Source organism: Ranitomeya imitator, chromosome 4, assembly GCF_032444005.1.
Source record: "Ranitomeya imitator isolate aRanImi1 chromosome 4, aRanImi1.pri, whole genome shotgun sequence".
NCBI lineage: Eukaryota > Metazoa > Chordata > Amphibia > Anura > Dendrobatidae > Ranitomeya > Ranitomeya imitator.
The window spans coordinates 527,216,700-527,234,665 of NC_091285.1; the positions used below are offsets into that span (position 1 = coordinate 527,216,700).

At 44.5% G+C, this 17,966-nt stretch overlaps 1 protein-coding gene across 1 annotated transcript in view; it reads left to right on the forward strand.

Annotated features, from left to right (window-relative positions):
* FES (FES proto-oncogene, tyrosine kinase) overlaps positions 1 to 17,966 on the forward strand; it is a 259,267-nt gene that overhangs the window by 108,874 nt on the left and 132,427 nt on the right. Inside the window, exon 3 of the mRNA XM_069766154.1 lies at positions 15,227 to 15,400. Within this exon, the coding sequence (XP_069622255.1) occupies positions 15,227 to 15,400 (174 nt within the window). The remainder of the gene's footprint in view (positions 1 to 15,226; positions 15,401 to 17,966) is intronic.

A 17,966-nucleotide genomic window follows, 5' to 3' on the forward strand; every position in this document is an offset into this window, starting at 1 on the left:
CAAGTATGAAGGTTCAAATATGTTTTGGGGTTGTTTTGCTGCCTCTGGCACTGGATGACTTGAATGTGTACAAGGCATCATCAAATCTGAAGATTATCAGTGGATTTTGGATCGCAATGTAGTGCCCAGGGTCAGAAAGCTGAGTTTGTGTCCTAGGTCATGGGTCTTCCAGCAGGGCAATGACCTCAAATATACTTTAAGAAACACCCATAAATGGATGGAAGCAAAGCACTGGAGAGTTCTGAAGTGACCAGTAATGAGCCTGGATCTAAATGAGAGACCGGCAGCACTTTGCAAGAGAAGAATGGTCCAAAAAGTCCAGCTGCTAGGTGTAAGAAGCTTGTTGTTGGCTATAGGAAGAGATTGATTGCAGTTACCGTATTTATTCCAAAGGTTGTGCAACCAAATATTAAGATAAGGGTGCTGACAATTTTGTCCGGCCCATTTTTGGGTTATTGTGTGAAATGATGTCCAATTTGCCTTTTTTTCAGTTTTTTTTTGTGTTGTTCCACTAAACATAAAGGAAATGTGTGTATAACAAAACGTGTAATTGCAATAATTTTCTGGGAGAAATACTTTATTTTCTGGAATAATTTCAATAGTGCCAACACTTTTGACCGTGAATGACTCTAATGCTAATATGCATGCATGCTAATACAGTATATGCTTTATTATATGTATTGAATAGTGTTGGTTTTACATAGTTTACCATGGTTCAATATATTAGACTATGACTAAGGTCGCTGTGTACGCCAGAAACATGTAAGTCCATACCCAATGGTGATGACATTTTTTATACCCTTTAAAATGAATTTCTAATAAAGAAGCAGCAAGGCTTTTTGTATTTTCAGCAGTTGTGCCATCAATTACTTTTTCTCCAATTGTCATATGTCGAAAACAACCAATGTGCAATATAAGGCGACCTACAATTCTCTTATAAGAGATGATAAATCTAAATGGTTTTCCTCTGAGCTAGTTGTATTTCTTCATGAACACTTTGAGTTCCCTGTGGAGCTGTCCCCTAAAGTGCCTGCTGGGTATTATAGATGAGCTTATTGATGGGACCTACAATAGAGTCTCTTTTAGATTTCTGTTTTTCTGCTCCAGGAAAATTGTAATGACATGGAAATGCACGGAAAACCAAAGTATGCCCAATTGGCTGCCATTAGTCAAATATATTCCACTATATGAAGTCCTTTATACGAATAGTAACATAGTAAGGCCGAAAAAAGACATTTGTCCATCCAGTTCAGCCTATATTCCATCATAATAAATCCCCAGATCTACGTCCTTCTACAGAACCTAATAATTGTATGATACAATATTGTTCTGCTCCAGGAAGACATCCAGGCCTCTCTTGAACCCCTTGACTGAGTTCGCCATCACCACCTCCTCAGGCAAGCAATTCCAGATTCTCACTGCCCTAACAGTAAAGAATCCTCTTCTATGTTGGTGGAAAAACCTTCTCTCCTCCAGACGCAAAGAATGCCCCCTTGTGCCCGTCACCTTCCTTGGTATAAACAGATCCTCAGCGAGATATTTGTATTGTCCCCTTATATACTTATACATGGTTATTAGATCGCCCCTCAGTCGTCTTTTTTCTAGACTAAATAATCCTAATTTCGCTAATCTATCTGGGTATTGTAGTTCTCCCATCCCCTTTATTAATTTTGTTGCCCTCCTTTGTACTCTCTCTAGTTCCATTATATCCTTCCTGAGCACCGGTGCCCAAAACTGGGCACAGTACTCCATGTGCGGTCTAACTAGGGATTTGTACAGAGGCAGTATAATGCTCTCATCATGTGTATCCAGACCTCTCTTAATGCACCCCATGATCCTGTTTGCCTTGGCAGCTGCTGCCTGGCACTGGCTGCTCCAGGTAAGTTTATCATTAACTAGGATCCCCAAGTCCTTCTCCCTGTCAGATTTACCCAGTGGTTTCCCATTCAGCGTGTAATGGTGATATTGATTCCTTCTTCCCATGTGTATAACCTTATATTTATCATTGTTAAACCTCATCTGCCACCTTTCAGCCCAAGTTTCCAACTTATCCAGATCCATCTGTAGTAGAATACTATCTTCTCTAGTATTAACTGCTTTACATAGTTTTGTATCATCTGCAAATATCGATATTTTACTGTGTAAAGCTTCTACCAGATCATTAATGAATATAGTAAAAAAGAAGAATATGTGGCACTCACCCAGAAAAGCTGCTGAATTAAAGTCCTTTATTCATGCTGCGATAAAACGGAACACTTTTGGAGAGGCGGCTGGGATCGGGAGATGGTGCTGGGAGGAGGAGAGGTGGACGACGATCGTTTCGCGCAAATGCGCTTCAACGGGTCCACCTCTCCTCCTCCCAGCACCATCTCCCGATCCCAGCCGCCTCTCCAAAAGTGTTCCGTTTTATCGCAGCATGAATAAAGGACTTTAATTCAGCAGCTTTTCTGGGTGAGTGCCACATATTCTTCTTTTTTACTATATGGAATGGACTTGATTTTTCTATGTGGAGCACCGCCGTAGTCTGCTTTATCTGTGCTTGCTACACGAATCCTGCGCAGACATTGTGCTGCTTTGCGTCAAAGATTGGGTGCATTTTGAGCCTGGTGCCGTCTATATTCTTTGTTTTGTCATTAATGAATATGTTGAAGAGAACAGGTCCCAATACCGACCCCTGCGGTACCCCACTGGTCACAGCGACCCAGTTAGAGACTATACCTGTTGTGAATTCTGTGATCGGATTCCCTCCTGTGGTCACGAGTGGTACTGCGGCTTCTGAGTTTCCTTCCTCAGGTGATTATATTAAGTCGTTAGGTGCTGCTCTATTTAACTCCACCTAGTGCTTTGATCCTGGCCTCCAGTCAATGTTCTAGTATTGGTCTTGCTTCCTCCTGGATCGTTCCTGTGGCCTGTCTGCTCAGCATAAGCTAAGTTCTGCTTGTGTTACTTTTGATGCTATATTTTCTGTCCAGCTGGTTTTTTTGGTTTTGCTTGCTTGCTGGAAGCTCTGAGACGCAGAGGGAGCACCTCCATACCGTTAGTCGGTGCGGAGAGTCTTTTTGCCCCTCTGCGTGGTTGTTTATAGGTTTTTGTGTTGACCGCAAAGCTATCTTTCCTATCCTCGGTCTATTCAGTAAGTCGGGCCTCACTTTGCTAAATCTATTTCATCTCTGTGTTTGTATTTTCATCTTACTCACAGTCATTATATGTGGGGGGCTGCCTTTTCCTTTGGGGAATTTCTCTGAGGCAAGGTAGGCTTATTTTTCTATCTTCAGGACTAGCTAGTTTCTCAGGCTGTGCCGAGTTGCATAGGGAGCATTAGGCGCAATCCACGGCTACCTCTAGTGTGGTTTGATAGGTTTAGGGATTGCGGTCAGCAGAGTTTCCACATCTCAGAGCTCGTCCTATGTTTTGTGGTTTTTGTCAGGTCACTTGTGTGCTCTGAACTTCAAGGTCCATTGTGGTTCTGAATTACCTATTCATAACATATACCATTTATAACCACCCTCTGCTTTCTATCACTAAGCCAGTTACTAACCCATTTACACACATTTTCCCCCAGACCAAGCATTCTCATTTTGTGTACCAACCTCTTCTGCGGCACGGTATCAAACACTTTGGAAAAATCGAGATATACCACGTCCAATGACTCACCGTGGTCCAGCCTATAGCTTACCTCTTCATAAAAACTGATTAGATTGGTTTGACAGGAGTGATTTTTCATAAACCCATGCTGATATGGAGTTAAACAGTTATTCTCATTGAGATAATCCAGAATAACATCCCTCAGAAACCCTTCAAATATTTTACCAACAATAGAGGTTAGACTTACTGGCCTATAATTTCCAAGTTCACTTTTAGAGCCCTTTTTGAATATTGGCACCACATTTGCTATGCGCCAGTCCTGCGGAACAGACCCTGTCGCTATAGAGTCCCTAAAAATAAGAAATAATGGTTTATCTATTACATTACTTAGTTCTCTTAGTACTCGTGGGTGTATGCCATCCGGACCCGGAGATTTATCTATTTTAATCTTATTTAGCCGGTTTCGCACCTCTTCTTGGGTTAGATTGGTGACTAGTGTTGAGCGATACCGTCCAATTCTTGAAAGTATCGGTATCGGATAGTATCGGCCGATACCCGAAAAGTATCGGATATCGCCGATACCGATATCCGATACCAATACAAGTCAATGGGACACCAAGTATCGGAAGGTATCCTGATGGTTCCCAGGGTCTGAAGGAGAGGAAACTCTCCTTCAGGCCCTGGGATCCATATTAATGTGTAAAATAAAGAATTAAAATAAAAAATATTGATATGCTCACCTCTCCAGAGGCCCCTGGACATCACCGCTGGTAACCGGCAGCCTTCTTTGCTTAAAATGAGCGCGTTTAGGACCTGAGAATGATGTCGCAGCTTCTGATTGGTCGCGTGCCGCTCATGTGACCGCCACGCGACCAATCAGAAGCCGCGACGTCATTCTCAGGTCCAAAATTCCTAGAATGAGGAGTTTAGGGCCTGAGAATGACGTCGCGGCTTCAGATTTGTCGCGTGGCGGTCACATGAGCGGCACGCGACCAATCAAGCCGTGACGTCATGGAAGTCCCTAAACACGCTCATTTTAAACAAAGAAGGCTGCCGGTTACCAGCAGTGATGTCCAGGGGCCTCCGGAGAGGTAAGTATATCAATATTTTTTATTTTAATTCTTTATTTTACACCTTAATATGGATCCGATACCGATTCCCGATATCACAAAAATATCAGAACTCGGTATCGGAATTCCGATACCGCAAGTATCGGCCGATAACCGATACTTGAGGTATCGGAATGCTCAACACTATTGGTGACCCTTAATATAGGGTTTTCATTGTTTCTTGGGATTTCACCTAGCATTTCATTTTCCACCATGAATACCTTGGAGAAGAAGGTGTTTAATATGTTAGCTTTTTCCTCGTCATCTACAACCATTCTTTCCTCGCTATTTTTTAAGGGGCCTACATTTTCAGTTTTTATTCTTTTACTATTGATATAGTTGAAGAACAGTTTGGGATTAGTTTTACTCTCCTTAGCAATGTGCTTCTCTGTTTCCTTTTTGGCAGCTTTAATTAGTTTTTTAGATAAAGTGTTTTTCTCCCTATAGTTTTTTAGAGCTTCAATGGTGCCATCCTGCTTTAGTAGTGCAAATGCTTTCTTTTTACTGTTAATTGCCTGTCTTACTTCTTTGTTTAGCCACATTGGGTTTTTCCTATTTCTAGTCCTTTTATTCCCACAAGGTATAAACCGCTTACAGTGCCTATTTAGGATGTTCTTAAACATTTTCCATTTATTATCTGTATTCTTATTTCTGAGGATATTGTCCCAGTCTACCAGATTAAGGGCATCTCTAAGCTGGTCAAACTTTGCCTTCCTAAAGTTCAGTGTTTTTGTGACTCCCTGACAAGTCCCCCTAGTGAAAGACAGGTGAAACTGTACAATATTGTGGTCGCTATTTCCTAGATGCCCGTCCACCTGCAGATTTGTTATACTGTCAGGTCTATTAGATAGTATTAGGTCTAAAAGTGCTGCTCCTCTGGTTGGATTCTGCACCAATTGTGAAAGATAATTTTTCTTGGTTATTAGTAGAAACCTGTTGCCTTTATGGGTTTCACAGGTTTCTGTTTCCCAGTTAATATCTGGGTAGTTAAAGTCCCCCATAACCAGGACCTCATTATGGGTTGCAGTTTCATCTATCTGCTTTAGAAGTAGACTTTCCATGGTTTCTGTTATATTTGGGGGTTTGTAACAGACCCCAATGAGAATTTTGTTACCATTTTTCCCTCCATGAATTTCGACCCATATGGACTCGACATCCTCATTCCCTTCGCTAATATCCTCCCTTAAAGTGGACTTTAGACAAGACTTTACATAGAGACAAACCCCTCCTCCTCTCCGATTTTTACGATCCTTTCTAAACAGACTGTAACCCTGTAAGTTAACTGCCCAGTTCTAGCTTTCATCTAACCATGTCTCGGTTATTCCCACTATGTCAAAGTTACCTGTAGATATTTCTGCTTCTAGTTCTTCCATCTTGTTTGTCAGGCTTCTGGCGTTTGCGAGCATGCTGTTTAGAGGATTTTGTTTTGTTCCAATCTCCTCGCTGTGGAATAGGAGATGTATCTACAAATTTGATAAGGTATGGGGAAGGTGGTTAGTAATAGAAGACACTGCTCTATAGTATTACCAGGAGATCTCTCTGCATATTTAGTTCTATCATATGTCTGTTAATGATATATCGGGGAAGTGGGATGGATGAACACCTGTAAGATATGGTGGGGCTGAAAACCTGAGGTCTGCAAGCCGCACCGTGACCGCCTGCTCGCTGTCTCCCGCAGTCCGCATTGGTGGAGGAGGGGCCTCCGGCCACTTTCTCCACCAATCAGCGTGTGAGACAGCTGACGCGATGACTTCATGTTATCGCGTCAGCTGTGTACTTCCGGAGAGTCAGCGCATCGGAGACAGCAACAGAAACAGAAGCAGGGCACCTGGGAACGGGACAGAGGTGAGTATGTGGTGTTTTTTTTTTTCATGTGTATGAACATGGGGATTCTATGGGGTGAACATGGGGATTCTATGGGGTGAACATGGGGATTCTTTGGGGTGAACATGGGGCTTCTATGAGGTGAACATGGTGATTCTATGGGGGTGAACTGTTGTGAACAGGTAATTCAGAACCACAATGGACATTGAAGTTTAGAGCACACAAAGTGACCTGACAAATACCAAAAACAAAGGACGAGCTCTGAGACGTGGGAACTCTGCTGACCGCAATCCCTAATCCTAACACACCACACTAGAGGTAGCCGTGGATTGCGCCTAACGCTCCCTATGCAACTCGGCACAGCCTGAGAAACTAACTAGCCCTGAAGATAGAAAAATAAGCCTACCTTGCCTCAGAGAAATTCCCCAAAGGAAAAGGCAGCCCCCCACATATAATGACTGTGAGTAAGATGAAAATACAAACACAGAGATGAAATAGATTTAGCAAAGTGAGGCCCGACTTACTGAATAGACCGAGGATAGGAAAGATACACAACACAAAAACCTACAAACAACCACGCAGAGGGGCAAAAAGACCCTCCGCACCGACTAACGGTACGGAGGTGCTCCCTCTGCGTCTCAGAGCTTCCAGCAAGCAAGAAAAACCAATAAAGCAAGCTGGACAGAAAAAATAGCAAACAAAAATAACACAAGCAGAACATAGCTTATGCAGGATAGACAGGCCACAGGAACGATCCAGGAGGAAGCAAGACCAATACTAGAACATTGACTGGAGGCCAGGATCAAAGCACCAGGTGGAGTTAAATAGAGCAGCACCTAACGACTTAACCTCATCACCTGAGGAAGGAAACTCAGAAGCCGCAGTACCACTCTCATCCACAGGAGGGAGCTTGGCCACAGAATTCACAACAGTACCCCCCCCCTTGAGGAGGGGTCACCGAACCCTCACCAGAGCCCCCAGGCCGACCAGGATGAGCCACATGAAAGGCATGAACCAGATCGGCAGCATGGACATCAGAGGCAAAGACCCAGGAATTATCTTCCTGACCATAACCTTTCCACTTAACCAGATACTGGAGTTTCCGTCTCGAAACACGAGAATCCAAAATCTTCTCCACTATATACTCCAATTCCCCTTCAACTGAAACTGGAGCAGGAGGATCAATAGATGGAACCACAGGTGCCACGTATCTCCGCAACAATGACCTATGGAACACGTTATGGATGGAAAAAGAAGCTGGAAGAGTCAAACGAAAAGACACAGGATTAAGAACCTCAGAAATCCTATATGGACCAATGAAACGAGGCTTAAATTTAGGAGAGGAAACCTTCATAGGAATATAACGAGATGACAACCAAACCAAATCCCCAACACGAAGTCGGGGACCCACACAGCGCCTGCGGTTAGCAAAACGTTGAGCCTTCTCCTGGGACAAAGTCAGATTGTCCACTACGAGTCCAAATCTGCTGCAACCTATCCACCACAGTATCCACACCAGGACAGTCCGAAGACTCAACCTGCCCTGAAGAGAAACGAGGGTGGAACCCAGAATTGCAGAAAAACGGCGAAACCAAAGTAGCCGAGCTGGCCCGATTATTAAGGGCGAACTCAGCCAAAGGCAAAAAGGACACCCAATCATCCTGATCAGCAGAAACAAAACATCTCAGATATGTTTCCAAGGTCTGATTGGTTCGTTCAGTCTGGCCATTTGTCTGAGGATGGAAAGCCGAGGAAAAAGACAAATCAATGCCCATCCTAGCACAAAAGGCTCGCCAAAACCTCGAAACAAACTGGGAACCTCTGTCAGAAACGATGTTCTCTGGAATGCCATGTAAATGAACCACATGCTGGAAAAATAACGGCACCAAATCAGAGGAGGAAGGCAATTTAGACAAGGGCACCAAATGGACCATTTTAGAGAAGCGATCACAAGCCACCCAAATGACCGACATTCTTTGAGAGACTGGGAGATCCGAAATAAAATCCATAGAGATATGTGTCCAAGGCCTCTTCGGGACCGGCAAGGGAAAAAGCAACCCACTGGCACGAGAACAGCAGGGCTTAGCCCGAGCACAAATCCCACAGGACTGCACAAAAGAACGCACATCCCGCGACAGAGACGGCCACCAAAAGGATCTAGCCACCAAATCTCTGGTACCAAAGATTCCAGGATGACCAGCCAACACCGAACAATGAACCTCAGAGATAACTTTATTCGTCCACCTATCAGGGACAAACAGTTTCTCCGCTGGGCAACGGTCAGGTCTATTAGCCTGATATTTTTGCAGCACCCGCCGCAAATCAGGGGAGATGGCAGACAAAATTACCCCCTCTTTGAGAACACCCGCCGGCTCAGGCAAACCCGGAGAATCGGGCACAAAACTCCTAGACAGGGCATCCGCCTTCACATTTTTAGAGCCCGGAAGGTACGAAACCACAAAGTCAAAACGGGAGAAAAACAGCGACCAACGAGCCTGTCTAGGATTCAACCGTTTGGCAGACTCTAGATAAGTCAAGTTTTTGTGATCAGTCAAGACCACCACACGATGCTTAGCTCCTTCAAGCCAATGACGCCACTCCTCGAATGCCCACTTCATGGCTAGCAACTCTCGATTGCCAACATCATAATTTCGCTCAGCAGACGAAAATTTCCTGGAAAAGAAGGCGCATGGTTTCATCACCGAGCAATCAGAACTTCTCTGCGACAAAACAGCCCCTGCTCCAATTTCGGAAGCATCAACCTCGACCTGGAACGGAAGCGAAACATCTGGTTGGCACAACACAGCGGCAGATGAAAAACGACGCTTCAACTCCTGAAAAGCTTCCACAGCAGCAGAAGACCAATTGACCACATCAGCACCCTTCTTGGTTAAATCAGTCAACGGTTTAGCAATACTAGAAAAATTAGCGATGAAGCGACGATAAAAATTAGCAAAGCCCAGGAACTTCTGCAGACTCTTCAGAGATGTTGGCTGAGTCCAATCATAAATAGCCTGAACTTTAACAGGGTCCATCTCGATAGTAGAAGGAGAAAAAATGAACCCCAAAAATGAAATCTTCTGAACACCAAAGAGACACTTAATAATAATAATAATAATAATAATCTTTATTTTTATATAGCGCTAACATATTCCGCAGCGCTTTACAGTTTGCACACATCATCATCACTGTCCCCGTTGGGGCTCACAATCTAAATTCCCTATCAGTATGTCTTTGGAATGTGGGAGGAAACCGGAGTGCCCGGAGGAAACCCACGCAAACACGGAGAGAACATACAAACTCTTTGCAGATGTTGTCCTTGGTGGGGTTCGAACCCAGGACTCCAGCGCTGCAAGGCAGCAGTGCTAACCACTGCGCCACCGTGCCACTTTGACCCCTTCACAAACAAAGAATTAGCACGCAGGACCTGGAACACCATTCTGATCTGCTTCACATGAGACTCCCAATCATCCGAGAAGACCAAAATATCATCCAAGTATACAATCAGGAATTTATCCAGGTACTCTCGGAAGATGTCATGCATAAAGGACTGAAACACTGATGGAGCATTAGAAAGTCCGAATGGCATAACCAGGTACTCAAAATGGCCTTCGGGCGTATTAAATGCTGTTTTCCATTCATCGCCCCGTTTAATACGCACAAGATTATACGCACCACGAAGATCTATCTTGGTGAACCAACTAGCCCCCTTAATCCGAGCAAACAAATCAGACAGCAGCGGCAAAGGGTACTGAAATTTGACCGTAATTTTATTTAGAAGGCGGTAATCAATACAAGGTCTCAGTGAACCATCCTTCTTGGCCACAAAAAAGAACCCCGCTCCCAATGGCGGCGATGACGGGCGAATATGACCCTTCTCCAAAGACTCCTTCACGTAACTCCGCATAGCGGCGTGCTCAGGTACAGATAAATTAAACAGTCGACCCTTAGGAAACTTACTACCAGGAATCAAATCGATAGCACAATCACAATCCCTATGCGGAGGTAGGGCATTGGACTTGGGCTCATCGAATACATCCCGGTAATCAGACAAGAACTCTGGGACCTCAGAAGGGGTGGATGATGAGATAGACAGAAAAGGAACATCACCATGTACCCCCTGACAACCCCAGCTGGACACAGACATTGATTTCCAATCTAATACTGGGTTATGGACTTGTAGCCATGGCAACCCCAACACGACCACATCATGCAGATTATGCAACACCAGAAAGCGAATATCCTCCTGGTGCGCAGGAGCCATGCACATGGTCAGCTGGGTCCAATACTGAGGCTTATTCTTGGCCAAAGGCGTAGCATCAATTCCTCTCAATGGAATAGGACACTGCAAGGGCTCCAAGACAAATCCACAGCGCCTAGCAAACTCCAAGTCCATCAAATTCAGGGCAGCGCCTGAATCCACAAATGCCATGACAGAATAGGAAGACAAAGAGCAGATCAAAGTAACGGACAAAAGAAATTTCGACTGTACCGTACCAATGGTGGCAGACCTAGCGAACCGCTTAGTGCGCTTAGGACAATCAGAGATAGCATGAGTGGAATCACCACAGTAGAAACACAGCCCATTCTGACGTCTGTGTTCCTGCCTTTCAGCTCTGGTCAAAGTCCTATCGCACTGCATAGGCTCAAGTTCATGCTCAGATAATACCGCCAAATGGTGCACAGATTTAGGCTCGCGCAAGCCTCGACCGATCTGAATGGCTAAAGACATAGACTCATTCAGACCAGCAGGCATAGGAAATCCCACCATGACATCCTTAAGGGCTTCAGAGAGACCCATTCTGAAAATAGCTGCCAGCGCACATTCAATTCCATTGAGTGAGCACGGACCACTTTCTAAACTTCTGACAATAAATCTCTATTTCATCCTGACCCTGACAGAGAGCCAGCAAATTTTTCTCTGCCTGATCCACTGAATTTGGTTCGTCGTACAGCAATCCGAGCGCCAGAAAAAATGCATCAATATTACATAATGCAGGATCTCCTGGCGCAAGGGAAAATGCCCAGTCTTGAGGGTCGCCACGTAATAAAGAAATAATTATCTTAACTTGTTGAACTGGGTCACCAGAGGAGCGGGGTTTCAAAGCCAGAAATAATTTACAATTATTTTTAAAATTCAAAAACTTAGCTCTATCTCCAGAAAACAACTCAGGAATAGGAATTTTAGGTTCTAACATAGGATTCTGAACCACTAAATCTTGAGTATTCTGTACATTTATAGCGAGATTATCCATCAAAGAGAACAGACCTTGAATGTCCATGTCCACACCTGTGTTCTGAACCACCCTGATGTAAAGGGGAAAAGAAAGACAGAACACAGTGCAAAGAAAAAAAAATGGTCTCAGAACTTCTCTTTTCCCTCTATTGAGAATCATTAGTACTTTGGGCCTCCAGTACTGTTGTGAACAGGTAATTCAGAACCACAATGGACATTGAAGTTTAGAGCACACAAAGTGACCTGACAAATACCAAAAACAAAGGACGAGCTCTGAGACGTGGGAACTCTGCTGACCGTAATCCCTAATCCTAACACACCACACTAGAGGTAGCCGTGGATTGCGCCTAACGCTCCCTATGCAACTCGGCACAGCCTGAGAAACTAACTAGCCCTGAAGATAGAAAAATAAGCCTACCTTGCCTCAGAGAAATTCCCCAAAGGAAAAGGCAGCCCCCCACATATAATGACTGTGAGTAAGATGAGAATACAAACACAGAGATGAAATAGATTTAGCAAAGTGAGGCCCGACTTACTGAATAGACCGAGGATAGGAAAGATAGCTTTGCGGTCAACACAAAAACCTACAAACAACCACGCAGAGGGGCAAAAAGACCCTCCGCACCGACTAACGGTACGGAGGTGCTCCATCTGCGTCTCAGAGCTTCCAGCAAGCAAGAAAAACCAATAAAGCAAGCTGGACAGAAAAAATAGCAAACAAAAATAACACAAGCAAAGCTTAGCTTATGCAGGATAGACAGGCCACAGGAACGATCCAGGAGGAAGCAAGACCAATACTAGAACATTGACTGGAGGCCAGGATCAAAGCACCAGGTGGAGTTAAATAGAGCAGCACCTAACGACTTAACCTCATCACCTGAGGAAGGAAACTCAGAAGCCGCAGTACCACTCTCATCCACAGGAGGGAGCTTGGCCACAGAATTCACAACAGTGAACATGGGGATTCTATGGGGGTGACATGCAGCACATGGGTAGGCTATGGGGCTGACATGCTGAACATGGGGAGGCTATGGGGGTGTCATGCTGCACATGGGGAGGCTATGGAGGTGTCATGCTGCACACGGGGAGGCTATGGGGGTGTCATGCTGCACATGGGGAGGCTCTGGGGGTATCATGCTGCACATGGTGTATGCAATATATGGGGGGCTGTGTGGGGCTCAATCAGTATACGGAGAGGCTGTGGGGGCCTCATGCAGTATATGGGAGTCTGTGTGGAGCCTCATTCAGTATGTGGAGACACTGTGGGGCTCATGCTGTATATAAGAAGGCTGTATGGGGATCATGCAGTTTATGGGGAGGATGTGTGGAGCCTCATGCAGTATATGGGGAAACTGGGGCTCATGTAGTACATGGGGAGGCTGTGTGGGGCTCATGCTGTATATGGGGAGGCTTTGGGGGCTCATGCTGTACATGGGGAGGCTGTGTGGGGTTCATGCTGTACATGGGGAGGCTGTGTGGGGTTCATGCTGTACGTGGGGAGGCTGTGTGAGGCTCATGCTGTACATGAGGAGGCTGTGTGGGGCTTATGCTGTACATGGGGAGGCTGTGTGGGGCTTATGCTGTACATGGGGAGGCTGTGTGGGGCTCATGTTGTACATGGGGAGGCTAGTGGTGCCGCTTATTACAGTGATGAATATGCGGCTCCACTCCTATGGGAGGTGGAGCCACATATTCATCACTGTAATAAGCGGCACCACGTGACCGCTCATACAGGAATAGCTGAGACGCTGATAGGAAGCATCGAGGTAGCTGGGTAAGTATTTTAATGCCAGCGGGCGGGCGCACAGGGGGAGGGAGGGGGGAGATTACCGGGAACTTTATTTTAACAACAAAAAAATTAAAAAAAAAAAGATTTTTCATTCCTTCTCTCCAGCGAACGCTGCTGGAGAGAAGAAATGAATGGGGCTTCAGCACCACAAGCTGGGGGGACAACGCTTACTGTAGCGCTGTCTCCTGCACGGCACACGGACTGCACACGGACAGCATCCGTGTGCGGTACGTGTTTTACACGGACCCATTGACTTTAATGGGTCCGTGTGATCCGTGCGTTCCCACAAACACTAACATGTCTCCGTGTTTTTCAAACGGACACACGGTCCGTGAAAACACGCTGACATGTGCAGAGACACATTGATTTTAATGTGTCTACATGAGTCAGTGTCTCCGGTACGTGAGGAAACTGACACCTCACGTACCGGAGCCACTGACGTGTGAAACCGGCCTAATACAAGTCACTTGTTCGACCACACTTAGAATACTGTGCACAGTTCTGGTCTCCGGTGTATAAGAAAGACATAGCTGAACTGGAGCGGGTGCAGAGAAGAGCGACCAAGGTTATTAGAGGACTGGGGGATCTGCAATACCAAGATAGGTTATTACACTTGGGGCTATTTAGTTTGGAAAAACGAATACTAAGGGGTGATCTTATGTTAATGTATAAATATATGAGGGGACAGTACAAAGACCTTTCTGATGATCTTTTTAATCATAGACCTGAAACAGGGACAAGGGGGCATCCTCTACGTTTGGAGGAAAAAAGGTTTAAGCATAATAACAGACGCGGATTCTTTACTGTAAGAGCAGTGAGACTATGGAACTCTCTGCCGTATGATGTTGTAATGAGTGATTCATTACTTAAATTTAAGAGGGGACTGGATACATTTCTGGAAAAGTATAATGTTACAGGGTATATACACTAGATTCCTTGATAGGGCGTTGATCCAGGGAACTAGTCTGATTGCCGTATGTGGAGTCGGGAAGGAATTTTTTTCCCCAAGGTGGAGCTTACTCTTTGCCACATGGGTTTTTTTTTGCCTTCCTCTGGATCAACATGTTAGGGCAAGTTAGGTTAGGCTATGGGTTGAACTAGATGGACTTAAAGTCTTCCTTCAACCTTAATAACTATGTAACTATGTAATGCGAAGTCCTGAAGCCCTGGAAACAGCTGATGCCATCAGGGTAAAATTCAGCCATCCATGTAGTATGTTGTACGTGAAATTTGTGATGTCGTCTGTGTACATATACTATAGCATATGGACAATAATTATCCTGATGGGACAACCAATTATCCAGTAACCTAAAATTGAAGAATACTTTATTTTCATGCCAGAGACCAACTGATTTGTTCTTTGAAGGGAATGCTATTAGGAAGCATAGAAAAATGTCTGTCCCAAGTTTTTTTTTAACATAATATATACCGTATATGAACAGTATAAGTCATGGGGAGCCATGCAAGACAGTACAGTTCTTGGGACTTTTGAATTAAGATTTTAGAAATAAGAAACTGCACCGATAGTAGCATGGTAAAATTTGATCTATACCAATGTTTGAGAATGAATTTGCCTCTATTATATGTGGCTACAATTTGATCCTTTAGTTAAAACAAGTAAATTAGACCTGAATTCAAGAAACTCCATTTTGTCACCTTTTCCACGTTCTTTTGCATTTACAGGCCTGGTCTACAGTGGTAACCCAGACAGAGAACCTGAGTCACATATTACGGAACCATTCCGACACTTTAAATTCCGGGCCTCTGAAGAAGCTCACTGATCTCATTAGGGAAAAACAGCAGCTGAAAAAGTCATATACTGAACAGTGGCAACTTCTCAACCAGGACTATTTGAAGGTAACTTATTCCATGTGCTTGGAAATTTGGGTTAATGTACTGTATTATTGTTATTATTTGACAGGAGAATGAATTTCCGTTGTGTGAATAGAGGGCTGGCACTATAGTAGTTTAATGTTCTGGCACAGGGAAAGGTCTGAACCTCTTTCCAGAAGCTCAAATTCCAAAAATGTTCCCTCTTTAAAGGGAACCTGTCACCTGAATTTGGCGGGACTGGTTTTGGGTCATATGGGCGGAGTTTTCGGGTGTTTGATTCACCCTTTCCTCACCCGCTGGCTGCATGCTGGCTGCAATATTGGATTGAAGTTCATTCTCTGTCCTCCATAGTACACGCCTGCACAAGGCAAGATTGCTTTGCGCAGGCGTGTACTATGGAGGACAGAGAATGAACTTCAATCCAATATTGCAGCCAGCATGCAGCCAGCGGGTAAGGAAAGGGTGAATCAAACACCCGAAAACTCCGCCCATATGACCCAAAACCAGTCCCGCCAAATTCAGGTGACAGGTTCCCTTTAAGTGTGTATCACAGGTCCTATATACTTAATGTCTGCAGTGTCACTAATTATACTGCCTGAATTTTCAGAAATGGTAAGGAGACAGAGTAGCAGTGGAACCAGACAGATACTTGTTTCATAATAATGCCACAATATGTTTTAATTAGTTTTCTGACCTTTGGTGTAAAGCTGTATTATTCATTAATTATAGCTTGGTATGATAGCTACAAGTATTGGAGCAGACGTGCCTACCTGCTTGATTAATTTCTAACTATATAAAGCCATTATATTGCAAAAGCACTGTACAAAGAATGCTTTCATGAACACAAATAATTAAATTCTTCCCTTAGTCAGTCGTGGATGTGTTTCTTAGTAATCTAATGAATGTTTTTTCCTTTGGACAAAAAAGACTATTTATACATACAGTATGTTGTACGTCTAATAACCTATGTTCAGTTGCAGGACCCATTATTTAAATGGGTTTTTAATTTCATAAATTGTCATCCATTTGCATTCGATCCATCTGCTATATGCTTTGCCTGGATAAAAAAAAAACAAGAAACAACTAGTCCGTACAAGTTCTTTTTCCAGCTAAATAAACGGATAGCAGACAAAATACACACTTGCGTTTTATTTTTTAACTTTAAAGTCTATAGGAAACAGATAATTTGGCTTTCCATTTTAAGCAATGTGCGTGCCAAGAACCAGAGACCGTTCTTGAATGGAGCAAAGGTGGGCATTCTCATTCTTAACTCATTTCATGATCTATAGGACTGAAGGAGAAAGCAGAGCACATCGCTTATCTAACTATGGCTTTTTCATTGACAATTAACGGAGAGGACGCTGAGAATGTGCACCACCGTATCACTCAAGACAGGGTGCTGCAGAGCTTGTTCTCCGGATCCATGTGGTCCAAGTTGTCAGGCCTCCAGTGATGAGCACGTTTTCACAAATCTTATTGGATAGGGGGTGTGAAGAATAATGGAGATATAATTTAATGTCAATCATTTATATCCTATTTGGCAGGCTATTATAAAACCTCCTTCCCATGTTAAGCTGTAACAGGACACATAGCTCAGCAGGGGGTTCAAGCTTCAAAAGGCGGTGAGTGACAGAGTTCACACCTTGAGTCAGCTAAGATCAGAGCAAATGGCTTGATTGCAAAATAGATACCTTGTGGTCTAAAGGCCCCATCACACATAGCGACACTTGAGCGATTCCGACAACGATCCGACCTGTCAGGGATCGATCAAGCGTCGCTATGTGGTCGCTGGTGAGATGTCACACAGTGAGATCTCCCCAACGACGCAGCAGCGATGCGGCGAACTGTAGCGACCTGTAGCGACCTGTAGAACGATGCTATTTCATGATGATTCAATGGGACGTCCTGTCAGCGAGGTCGTTGGTAAGGTGTCAAACACAGCGATGTGTGCTACCCAGCGGGACCTCAACGATCAAAAAAATGGCCCAGGCCATTCCGACACGACCAGCGATCTCACAGCAGGGGCCTGATCGCTGCTACGTGTCACACATAGCGAGATCGCTACTGAGATCGCTGTTGCGTCACAAAACTTGTGACTCAGCAGCGATCTCGCTAGCGATCTCGCTGTGTGTGACGGGGGCTTAACTGCTTTGTTGCATCAGCTATGATTTCATAAGGAGAATATGGACTTATCGAGCATCCTGGTCACACACCGGTTACATTTTTGAGTTCTCTGGACTGACCCGAATGCCTTCCAGGGTCCTAATCCTTTCTAACACCACAGGGTGGGGAGATACTTAGAATGTTTGGCAGCAGACAGGTAGCAAAGCTGTGTTTGGTCTCAGCGCACGGCAGGGGCCCAGAAAGATCCGATGGCACCAAAACCGACTCCCAAGGACCGTCCGTTAAAGCGTTATGACTCCTCTTCGGTTTTGGAGATTTTAGCTGCTGGAGTAAAGGGATTTAGGTTTAGCCCAGAGGGAAGTGACCCAAAGGGGATAAAGGCTATTGCCATGCAATGTGGCCCCTCTCTCTCTCTCTGTTATGCCTGTGGTTCACTTCAAAGCTGGAGGCCATGTCGAGTAACGTG